At 47.2% G+C, this 12,733-nt stretch overlaps 1 protein-coding gene across 1 annotated transcript in view; it reads left to right on the top strand.

The window, feature by feature from the left end:
* Positions 1–12,733, top strand: part of CD34 (CD34 molecule) — a 60,120-nt gene that overhangs the window by 26,807 nt on the left and 20,580 nt on the right. The window contains exon 4 of the mRNA XM_084853395.1: positions 4,584–4,664. Coding sequence (XP_084709521.1) covers positions 4,584–4,664 — 81 coding nt within the window. The remainder of the gene's footprint in view (positions 1–4,583; positions 4,665–12,733) is intronic.

The raw sequence follows: 12,733 nt of genomic DNA, 5'->3' as shown, positions 1-12,733 counted from the left end.
GCATATGGAGATTCCCCATTCAGAGAATTTTGAGCACTGCAGTATCTGCCTTACCAGCTGAATGAAACAAGTAGAAGCTGTGGAATGGGGTTGGTTCACCTGGGATGGCGCTACCAAAATTAGGGCTGGTTGGATGGTGTGCCCTTTTGTAACATCTCTATGGGAATACAAAGCTGAAAGGTTTCTAACGGTATGGGGCCGCAAGATTACTAACTTGGACTGGATGTTTTTCAACAGTGCTTTTATCAGCTGCACTGGCTCTCTGAAAGATCATCTTTTCCCTCATACTCCAACCTTAAGATTATCTCCAGAGGCTCTGCTCAGTGTGCCCCCACCAAGTAAGGTCAGGCACATGGCTACTAGGGAGAGGGCCTTCTTAGTGGTGGCACCTATGGAATAGCAGCCCCACCCCCGAAGCTCGCCTGGTATCTTCTTTATGGTATTTTCAGCACCATGTTCATTTTTATTCACCCAGGCAAAATAACTTCAATTAAAAAACATATAAACTCCCAAAGGTTGAGCTGTGCTTTATTTTAATCAACTGAGCTGCAAATAAGGTTTTATTTTTCTCTGCTAGAAAGGAACATTTTTAATGTTGCGTTCATTGCCTTTGTTGTTGCATTTTAATTATTGCATTTTGTATTTTAATATTTTATTTTATTCTTTGTTCTGTGGCTCACAGAACATTGTATGGGTGGCCATACAAATTTAATTTTTTTAATTTATTAATTACATTTCTATGCCGCCCAATAGCCAGAGCTCTCTGGGTGGTTTACAAAGATTAAAAACATTAAAAATACAATATACAGAGATTAAAAACCATTTACGTAAAAACACATGAACAGACAATATACACAAAAGAAACATATATCTAAAACAACTTCGAACAAACAATCTCAAAAGCAAACAATCATAAACATAAGACATTCCAGGATCAATTAAACACTTATCATATACTGCCAAATGCCTGGGAGAAGAGAAAGGTCTTAACCTAGCACCAAAAAGATAACAATGTTGGCGCCAGGCAGGCCTTGTCAGGGAGATCATTCCACAATTTGGGGGCCACCACCGAAAAGGCCCTCTCCCTTGTTGCCATCCTCCAAGCTTCCCTCAGTGTAGGCAGCCAGAGGAGGGCCTTAGATGTTGAACATAGTATATGGGTAGGTTCGTGGCGGGAGAGGTGCTCCATCTGGTATTGTGGTCCCAAGCCATGTAAGGCTTTATAGGTTAAAACCAGCACCTTGAATCGGGCTCGGAAACATACAGGCAGCCAGTGCAAGCAGGCCACAGTTGGTCTTATATGTTCGGACCTTCTGATGCCACATTTTTGCACGGCCAATCTGGCGACGCATTTTGCACAAGCTGCAGTTTCTGAACCATCTTCAAAGGCAGCCCCACGTAGAGTGCATTGCAGTAATCTAACCTGGAGATTACCAGAGCATAGACAGCCAGGTTATTCCTGTACAGATAGGGGTGTAGCTGGGCCACCAACCGAAGTCGGTAGAAGGTATTCCATGCCACTGAGGCCACCTGAGCCTCAAGTGACAAAGATGTCTCAAAGAGAACCCCCAAGCTACAAATCTGCTCCTTCAGGGGGAGTGCACCCCCATCCAGAACACAGTTGAACACCCTCCGTCCAGTCAGAAGAACCACCCACCAACAGCATCTCAGTCTTGTCTGGACTGAGTTTCAGTTTATAAGCTCTCATCCAGTCCATTGTTGCAGCCAGGCATTGATTTAGCACATCCACAGCCTCACCTGAAGAAGATGAAAAGGAGAAATAGAGCTGCTTGTCATCAGTGTACTGATGACAACATGCCCCAAAACTACGGATGACTGCACTCAATGGTTTCGTGTAGATGTTAAATAGAATGGGGGACAGAATTGACCCCTGTGGAACCCCATACAGGAGAATCCACAGGGCCAAGCAATATTTCCCAAGCACCACCTTCTGGAGCCGACCATCCAAGTAGGAGCGAAACCACTGCAATTCAGTGCCTCCCACTCCCAGGTCAGACAATCATCCCAGAAGGATACCATGGTCAATGGTATCAAAAGCCACCGAGAGATCAAGGAGAATCAACAAGGTCACACTCCCCCTATCTCTCTCCCAACATAAGTCATCATACAGGGTGACCAAGGCTGTTTCCATGCCAAAACCTGGCCTGAACCCCGACTGAAATGGATCTAGATAATCAGTCTCATCCAAGGATGTCTGGAGCAAGTTGACAACCACCCGCTCAAGAACCTTACCCAGGAAAGGAACATTTGCTACTGGCCTAAATTACTAAGATTTTCTGGGTCCAGGGAGGGTTTCTTTAGGAGTGGTCTCACTACCGCCTCTTTGAGGCAGCCCAGGACTACTCCCTCTTGCAGGAGGCATTAATTACCTCCCTGGCCCAGCCCGCTGTTCCTTCCCTGCAGGTTTTTATCAACCAAGAGGGGCAAGGATCCTGTACGGAAGTGGTTGCATGAACCTGTCCAAGCACCTTGTCAACGTCCTCGAGCTGGACCAACTGAAACTCATCCAGAAGAACAGGACAAGGCTGTGCTCTGGATATCTCACCAGATTCACCTGCTATAACACTGGAGTCTAAGTCCCAGTGGATGTAAGAGATCTTATCCTGGAAGTCCCTAGCAAATACATTACAGCAGGCCTCAGAGGGATCTACAGTGTCCTTAGGGCTGGCATGTAATAGCCCCTGGACAACTCAGAAAAGCTCCTCTGGGCAGCAAAAAGAAGATTCAACAGAGGCAGCAAGATGATGGGTTTTTTGCAGCCCTCACTGCCCCTGAATATACTTTACCATAGGCACATACCAGCATTCAATTGCATCCACTAGGAGTTCTTCTCTATCTGTACTCAAGCCATCTCCTATTTTGTTTCATCACTCTTAGCTCTGGGGTATACCCTGGATCAGTTCGAGCTCTACTCAGGAGAGGGTGCCCAGGAGCAATCATATCATCTGCCTGGGTCATTTCTGCATTCCATAGATCAACCAGAGTTTTGACAGGAGAGCCCGCCATTTCAGGTGGAAACCTCCCCAGAGTCCTCTGGAAACCATCCGGATCCATTAGCCCCCAGGGGCTGACCATCTTAATAGGTCCCCCACCCTTGCAGAGGGGAAAAGCTGCTGCAAGTCTAAACTTCAGCAGGTAATGATCTGACCATGACAAGGGGACTGATGCAAAGTCCTCCACCTTCAGACCACCATCTCCATGTCTAGTTGCGAAAAACAAGTCTAGAGTATGCCCCCGCTACATGCGTTGGGCCGATGACATGTTGGGACAGTCCCATGGTCATCATGGAGGCCATGAAATCCTGAGCCACCCAAGACAAGGTGCCCTCAGCACGAATGTTGACATCCCCCAGAACCAACAGTCTGGAGGATCACAACAGTACACCAGAGACTACCTCCATCAGCTCAGATAGGGAGTGTGTTGAGCAGCAGGGTGGGTGGTACACCAACAGAGTCCCCAATCTGTCCCAGTGGCCCAACACAAGGTGCAAACACGCCAGACACAGTCACATGGCCAGGGACTGTCCCTGCAGAGGGAGATGGAATTCCTATAGACCACAGCAACCCCGCCCCCGGCCCTCAGATCTTCCCTGATGCTGAACCAAGTACCCCGGTGGGCAGAGTTGGGAGAGACTAACTCCTCCCCGCTCACCCAACCAGGTCTGTGTTATACATGCCAGATCAGTCGCCTCATCCACTATTAAGTCATGGATGCGGGAGGTCTTACTTTGAACCAATCTGGCATTTAAAAGCAGCATCGGGAGACCCAAGGGCAGGCTGATAGGGCAACCAACCACCATGCCTGCAGTTGGGGGAAGGGCCTGAACATGGCACAGCCGTTAACTGTCTGGGCTGTGTTCCCCTAACCTGGCTAGCCCTCCTCTCAATGCCATATCTCCCTTGACCCATAATCACACTAACTGGGGGGCCCTCAAGTGCCCCAACTTGGCCATATATCCTCTCACCCAGGCACATAACAGGATCCTAAGCAAAACAGACACAAAACAAACAAAAAACAACAACCAACACCCACACATAGAAGCCACAAGAACCAGGCAACCCAGTGTTAGGGGGCTGGGTGGCCCTTGTCCTTGCGTCTCTCCCAGAGGGTTACCCCCCAAAGGGTGGCGGCAACGCCACCAGGGTGCTGCTTCCCTGCATCAGAGCTGGGCAGATAAGAGCCTTCCCAGGGAGCTTGGGCCCAGCCGGCTGGAATCAGCCATAATTAGCCCAGGGGAGTTTTTTCTTTCCCTCTTCTGCTCCAGTCAGGGGGGTGGCTTCTCACTGGCAGCAACACAGTCCCAGGCAGGGCCAGTAAGGTGGTAAGTTGGCCCACCTGCCTCTGTTTGATGTCCTGGCTGCCTTCCCCTGCCTGGTCCAGGCTTTGAATGGCTGACTCAGTGTCAGAGCTGGGCAGATGTGGCAAGTAAAGTAAAGTAAAGTAAAGTAAAGTAAAGTAAAGTAAAGTAAAGTAAAGTAAAGTAAAGTAAAGTACACTAGACATAGGAGATCATCTGGTCCTCTTGACACAATTACATTTTTCTTTCATCCTTTCTTTTTTAGCCCAACATCAAATGCATGAATATCAAGGAAGTGACTACCTCTAAAGTGATATGCCTGGAGCTCAAGGAGACCCACACATGTGTAAGTAACAACCAGGCAGGCGAAAGCAACAAGGAGAAATTTACAATAGTGGTCTGGATGAAAAAGGCTTTTGGGGACAGCCTGTTGCTGCAGAGGTCTGTTTCAATTTGGGAAAGAAGTGGTGCTCATCCTCCATTTTTCCATGCTTCTACAGAAAATGTGTTTTTCACTACTTTTCCCCATGGAAATACTTGCATATTTCAATTTATAGTGGCCCATCTGAGTTCCTTCTTTTACTGTCACACCTTTCTAAAAATGTACACATTCCAGGTTGGAGTCCATTGCTATGGATATGGAACTTAAGGTGTTCAAAGGACCTCACCATCACATTTAATTATATGTTTTCACATATAATATTCAAAAAGCACAAGTGGTGATATTGTTGTTGTTCAGTCGTTCAGTCGTGTCCGATTCTTCGTGACCCATGGACCATAGCACGCCAGGCCTTCCTGTCCTGTGCTCTCTCCCGGAGTGTGCTCAAGTTCATATTCATTAATTTCTGTAGCTTTTTTTTTCAGTGTAAAGTACAAAATACTTTACAATTTTGATTTCATGTATTATCACAATCCTATGAGATGGCATTCACTACCCAGCAATGTCAATCTAAATTTACTGTGTCTGCAGCACTATCCAGCAAGAGAATATTTGTTTAAAGATCCCTGATTCATTCCCTGCCCCTTTATTTATTTATTTATTTAATTTCTAAACCGCCCAATAGCTGAAGCTTTCTGGGCGGTTCACCAAAATTAAAAACCAAACACACGATAAAACAATTTAAAATATGTAGAATATTAAAACCACAATATAACAATACAACCACAATAAAATCTAGCAGCAGTGCAGGAGTTTAAAATACAGATTTAAAACAGCAAAGATAAAAATTTAGAAAGCTAAAATGCCTGGGAAAATAAAAAGGTCTTCACCTGCCGCCAAAAGGAATACAATGCAGGCGCCAGGCGAACCTCACTAGGGAGCTCATTCCAGAGCCGGGGTGCCACAGCAGAAAAAGCCCTCCTCCTAGTAGCCACCCGCCTCACTTCCTTTGGCAGGGGCTCACGGAGAAGGGCCGCTGATGATGATCTTAAGGTCCGGGCAGGCACATATGGGAGGAGGCAATCCCTCAGGTAACCTGGCCCCAAGCCGTTAAAGGCTTTGAATGTTAACACCAGCACTTTGAATCGGGCCCGGAAATGGACTGGTAGCCAGTGCAGCTGGAAAAGTACTGGCGTAATATGAGCTCGCAGGCCAGTCCCTGTTAACAATCTTGCTGCCCTATTTTGGACCAGCTGAAGTTTCCGGACCGTTTTCAAAGGCAGCCCCACATATAACGCATTGCAGTAATCCAGACGAGAAGTTATCAGAGCATGGATAACTGTAGCTAGGCTATCTCTGTCCAGATAAGGGCGTAGTTAGTATACCAGCCTAAGCTGATAAAAAGTTCTCCGTGCCACTGAGTTCACCTGTGCCTCAAGTGACAGTTCTGGATCCAAGAGCACCCCCAAACTATGAACCTATCCTTTAGGGGGAGTGCAACCCCCTCCAGAACAGGTTGAATATCACCTAGCCGGGCAGACGAACCACCCACTAACAGTACCTCCGTCTTGTCTGGATTGAGTTTCAGTTTATTGGCCCTCATCCAGTCCATTACCGTGCCCAGGCACTGATTCAGAACAGCCACTGCCTCACCTGGTTTTGATGAGAAAGAGAGGTAGAGCTGGGTGTCATCTGCATATTGATGGCACCTTAGCCCACACCTCCAGATAACCTCACCCAGCGGTTTCATGTAGATGTTAAACAGCATGGGGGATAAAATAGAGCCCTGTGGAACCCCATGGCACAATTGCCATGGCACAGAGCAATAATCCCCCAGCACCACCTTCTGGAATCGGCCATCCAAGTAGGAGCGGAACCACTGTAGTGCAGTGCCTCCAACTCCTAAACCAGACAACCTATCCAGAAGGATACCATGGTCGATGGTATCGAAAGCCGCTGAGAGGTCCAGGAGAATCAACAGGGTCACACTCCCCCTGTCCCTCTCCTGGCAGAGGTCATCCCACAGGGCAACCAAGGCAGTTTCCGTTCCAAAAACAGGCCTGAAGCCTGATTGAAATGGATCTAGATAATCCGTTTCATTCAACAGTGCCTGGAGCTGTCCTACAACCACCTGCTCAAGCACCTTGCCCAGGAAGGGGATGTTGGCCACTGGCCTATAATTGTTAACATCCTCTGGGTCCAGGTTAGGCTTTTTCAGGAGTGGTCTAATTACCGCCTCTTTTAAAGTGGCAGGCACCACTCCCTCTCTCAAGGAGGAATTTACAACCTCCTGGACCCAGCCGGACAACCCCTCCTTGTTTGATTTAATAAGCCATGAAGGGCAAGGGTCAAGCACACAAGTGGTCGATCGGACTTGGCCAAGCACCTTGTCCACATCCTCAGGCCTCAGTAATTGAAACTCATCCAATAAAACTGGACCAGATGGTGCTCTGAACGCCTCTACCAATGGAACTGCATTAATGGTGGTGTCCAATTCATGACGAATCTGAGCGACTTTATCCTCAAAGTGCCGTGCAAACTTGTCACAGCGTGCTACCGAGGGTTCAACCATCTCTCTCCCTGGCCCAGAATGTAACAGGCCGCGAACCACTCGGAAAAGCTCCGCTGGACGACACTGAGAAGATGCAATGCTGGTGGAAAAGAACTGCCTCTTTGCCACCCTCACCGCCACAGAGTAGGCTCGATAGTGGGCTCATACCTGTGTTCGGTCAGACTCAGCACGAGTTTTCCTCCACCTGCGTTCTAGCCGTCTCCCCTCTTGCTTCATTGCCCTCAGCTCAGGTGTATACCAAGGAGCTGGCCGGGCTCTGCTCAGAGGGAGAGGGTGCTTGGGCGCGATCGTGTCAACCGCCCGAGTCATCTCTGCATTCCACAGAGCAACCTGGGCTTCGATAGGAGCACCAGCCATACCAGCAGGAAAATCCCCCAGAACCCTCTGGAATCCATCGGAATCCATTAATCTCCGGGGGCAGACCATTTTAATAGGTTCCCCACCCTTGCAGAGGGGAAAGGCCACCAGAAGTCTAAACCTCAGCAGGAAGTGATCTGACCATGACAAAGGGACAGATGTTAATTCCTCCACTTTCAGATCACCGTCCTCCTGCCCAGTCGAGAAAACCAGATCAAGCATGTGTCCTTTTATATGCGTTGGGCCAATGACATGTTGGGACAGCCCCATGGTTGTCATAGCGGCCATGAAGTCCTGAGCCGCCCCGGATACAGCGGCCTCGGCATGGAAGTTGAGATCCCCCAGGACCATCATCCTAGGGGTCCTCAACACCAAGTCCGAGACCACCTCCGTCAGCTCAGGCAGGGAGTCTGATGGGCAGCGGGGTGGGTGGTACACCAACAGAATCCCTAATCTGTCCCGGGTACCCAACACAAGGTACAAACACTCAAGATCTGCACTCGAATGAGCAGGAAGCCTGGAGAGGGAGATTGAATTCCTATAGACCACGGCAACCCCCCCTCCCCGACCCTCAAGTCGGTGTTGGTGCTGCACCGAGTACCCAGGAGGGCACAGCTGGGAGACAGTGACCCCTCCCAGTTCCCCCACCCAGGTCTCAGTAATACATGCCAGGTCAGCCCCCTCATCCACAATCAAATCATGGATGAGAGAGATTTTATTTTGGGCCGACCTGGCATTCAGCAGCAGCACCACCAGACCCGAGGGCAGACTGGTAAGGCTGCCAGGAACCATCAGTTTGGGGGAAGAACCAGAAGAGGGGACAGCTGTAAGGTGTCTAGCCCCAATTCTCCTCAGCTGGCCTGTTAATCCCCCAATGCCATACCTCCCCCTGCCCGTGACCACAGTTATGGTGGCACCTCCCCGACCCCCTGAGTTGCCCAATAGTCCTCCCAGGCACATATTAAAATGTTAGGATATAAAATGCTCAACAGTTTAAAAGAATATAAAGAATATAATATAATATTTAGTATCATCTTTCTTTTCATCCACTACCCGGCTCAGCCCATCCTCATCTCCCAGCCCAATCCATTTACCCTCTTTCTTTCTTTCTTTCTTTCTTTCTTTTTATTTTATTTTACTGCTGGGGCTACTCTTGCACCATGTGAGAATATTTGTTTGTTTGTTTCATTCTGTTTACATCCCAGCCTTCATAAAAATCCCAGGCTGTAACAGCAATATTAAAATAACAATAAATCAGTAAAATACAATACATAAGCATATAATAAAACCAATAAAACCGTTAACAGCAAGAATTAATTGCAGCATCAACTAACTACGTGTAAATGTCCAGGTAAAAAGATGGTTTCTAGCCTGGCATTGAAATATCAATAAAGTTCTCATGAGACATACCTCTGGGGGAGGGCATTCCAAAGTTGGAGCACCACCACAGAGAAGGCCCTATCATGTGTCACCACCTGAAGTATTTTTAATAGTAGGATAATGAGATGGGTGTCCCCTCACTTCACCCCCAGATCCAGGAGTATGGACAGGCTGGTACAGGGAGTGGCGTTCCTTCAGATACCTGGGTCCCAAGTCATTTAGGGCTTTGTAGGTCAACACCAGCACCTTGAATTCTAGCCAGAAAGAGATAGGCAACTAATGCATCCAGCTCTTTCAGGACTGGTGTTATCTGATCCCTAAGAGTTGCATTTTATACCAGTTGTAATTTCCAATTTATTTTCAAGGGCACATAAGCACATTACAATAATCCTAATTAGAGTTTATTAGAGCATGAATCACCACAGCTAAGCTACCTCTGCCCAGGATATCAGGAGATGGCAGTGGAGGGACTGTGGTCCCCTGGTGATAGGTCTCTGGATGATAGTCTTTTTGTAGATCATAGAAGATCCTTTCTGCCCAAGGACAAATAGCTAAGCAGGGGCTGTTGTATAATGCAGGGCAGAGGCTGGGCTGTTCAAAGAATGTGGCAAGTTTACAACATAGTCCCGTGCATGTTTACTTTGCGATAAGTCCCATTAAGTTCACTGGGGGTTACACCCAGGCCAAGAACTGCAGTCTTAAAGGGAAATCCTATGCATACTGACTCAGATGTAAGTCCCACTGTGTTCAATAGGACTTATTCCCTTGTAAATGTGTTTAGGATTGCAGCTTCAGTCATGTGTCCAGAGAAGAGAAAAGAGGAATTTGTTGGGGAGAAGGATTAGAACGAGTGTAGAACAGCAGTGATAGAAATGACAGGCAGTTGAAATTTATTTAATTATTTAACATGTATACCTTACATTCTATACTCAAGCCAGCTAACAAATAATAAAAGAGGGAAAATCATTAAAAGTAAAAACATCTCAACATCTTCTAAAATATACAGTCCTGCAGCCCACTCTATCCATGTTTACTCAAAACTAATTTTCATGGCAAAGTATGTCTGTTTATACTAGTAAAACTAGTATAAAGCCAGTCAACAAAATCACAATCATTAAAAGCCTGTGTGGCGCAGAGTGGTAGGTGGCAGTATTGCAACCGAAACTCTCCCCATGACCTGAGTTCGATCCCAGCGGAAGCCGGGTCTCGGGTAGCCAGCTCAGATCGACTCAGCCCTCCATCCTCCCGAGGTCAGTAAAATGAGTACCCAGCTTGCTGGGGGAAAGGTAGTCACAACTGGGGAAGGCAATGGCAAACCACCCCGCTATAGTCTGCCATGAAAACGCCAGCGTAATGGCGTCCCTCTAGGGGTCAGTAATGACCCGGTGCTTGCACAGGAGGAACCTTTCCTTTCCTGAACATTTTACTTCATATTTTTAAAGCCTAAAAGTTCATACTCTTACAAGTTTCACTAGACAAATTATTCCAAAGCATTTTGACTGCAATAAAAAAGGCTATATTACATCCCCACCATTCTTGCCTAACAAATTAGAGAAAATCTAAGCAAGGCCTTCCCAGCACATTTAACAGGCAGGGAGGCTCAGATGAGGTGAGGTGCTTTCAGAACGTAAGAAGAGCCATGGCAGATCAGACCAAGGGTCCATCTAGTCCAGCATTCTGTTCACACAGTGGACAACCAGCTGTCGACCAGGAACCCTCAAGCAGGGCATGAGAGCAACAGCACCCTCCCACCCATGTTCCCCAGCAACTGGTGTACATAGGCTCACTGCCTCTGGTACTGGAGGTAGCACATAGCTATCAAGACTAGTAGCCATTGATAACCTTTTCCTCCAAGTATTTGTCCAACCCCATTTTAAGGCCATCCAAATTGGTGGCCATCACTACATCCTGTACATCACATCACTACATTCCATGTTTCCTGTGGAAGCGAATTCCAAAGTTTAACTACATGCTATGTAAAGAAGTACTTCCTTTTATCTGTCCTGAATCTCCCACCAATCAGCTTCATAGGATGACCCTGGGTTCCAGTATTTTGAGAGAGGGAGAAAAATGTCTCCCTTTAAGATCAGAGAAAACAGAGCTAAGCAACAGAGGTTTGCAAGCCCTGGATCCTCAGTGTCCCTTTAAAGCAGGGAAGGGCAACTTGTGGCCCTCCAGATGTTTTGGTACTGCAACTCCATCATCCCTAGCCAACCTAGCCTGCTGAGGCACACACCCCTGCAGGGCCCACTGCTAAACCCAGAGCCTTCTGGTCTGTCTGCTCCTTCTCCTGCAGTCACCACCTATTCATTTGCCCTCTCCAAGCATGCAAGCAGTGGCAAGTGAAGAGATAGAACATCCTCAACTTGCCTCGTACTCTTTCTCTGCACAGTTCTGCAGATTGGATCCAGAATGAGAAGGCGAGTGAATGGGCAGCAGTGACTGGGCACGGACGAGGTGGGCCCCACTGAGGGCACCTTGCCCAAGGGCCTCCCAAAACCAGGAGACAGCATTGCAGCCAAAGTAACATTCTTGCTTCATCAGACGTACGCAATCTTTTTTTAAAAAGAGGGATGATACATCCTTTGCTATTGAGGAGACACCTTGCAGTTTGACCTGCATTCATAGGGCCTAGGTAGGTCATGCTCAATTACAGAACACACTGTGAAGTCATTTTATATGGGGACAGACAAAACAACAACAACAGTGGCACTTTAGATTTGGGGAAATACAAAAGTTGGTGTTCATCAAACTGAAGACTTGCTGGAAGCAGGCACTCTTTAGAGCAGGGATGGGGGACATGTTGCTCTCCAGATGTTGTTGGACTGCAATTCCCATCAGCCCTAGCCAGCATAGTATATGGTGAGGAATGATGGGAGTTGCAGTGCAACCACAACCGGAGGGCTATGTATTCTCCATCCCCATTGTTGTGAAATGAACTCCTGTTGCCCCAGAACAATGGAGAGTGGCCTGAATTGGGTCTGGATTCTTTGTCTTACGGTGTTCTTGGCTTATATCCTGTAAGGCTGCCCCCCCTTCCATCCTCCCAACTGGATTCTTTGCCTGTTTACATATGTTGGAAGCGTATCAGTGAGAATTATGCTGAACAGCTGCTGAACAGTTTGCAGTCGTAACACTGGAGCCACCTAGTGGGTGATATATGAGCAGGAAAACAAATGGCACGCAGCTGTGTGTAGATGTAATGCAGTTGGTTTCATGATCGCATAATTTGGGTTAGTTTAGCTATTCTCTGACTCCATTTATCACTATCAGCGCTTGCAGATATGGAGAGTTTATCAGGTTTATCTCCATTAACATATCTTCAGTGTTATTATAGTTGCCTGAGAGGCAACATTACAGCCTGCAAGACTGATATAAGTTATATATTGAAATTAATGGACACTACTATACATGCAAAGGTTTTATTGTGCACATTAATGCTCACATGGAAATCTGGATTGGGGTGTTAGTCTTTGGTTCTATACTGAGCCAAGTACTGAAGTAGCACTTGGAATATAACTTCTAGGTCTGTCACAGATCTCTTATATCAATTTTAATAGAATTGTGTGCCTTAGAAATCACATATGGCACCAGCAGTACTTACTGGGTGGTGGGATGGGAGAGGAGAACAAATATCACATGTAGGCAGGGATGGATTACAAATGGCTTTTTATTGGTTCCAATTAACAGAGTTTGGCATGGCATAAGGCATGGATCCAGTCAATGG

This window comes from Heloderma suspectum, chromosome 4 (assembly GCF_057233095.1).
Source record: "Heloderma suspectum isolate Gila_16-S chromosome 4, 16-S_ref, whole genome shotgun sequence".
Taxonomy (NCBI): domain Eukaryota; kingdom Metazoa; phylum Chordata; class Lepidosauria; order Squamata; family Helodermatidae; genus Heloderma; species Heloderma suspectum.
The sequence above is the reverse complement of the archived record's forward strand: the minus strand, read 5'-3'. Positions and strand labels throughout refer to the sequence as shown.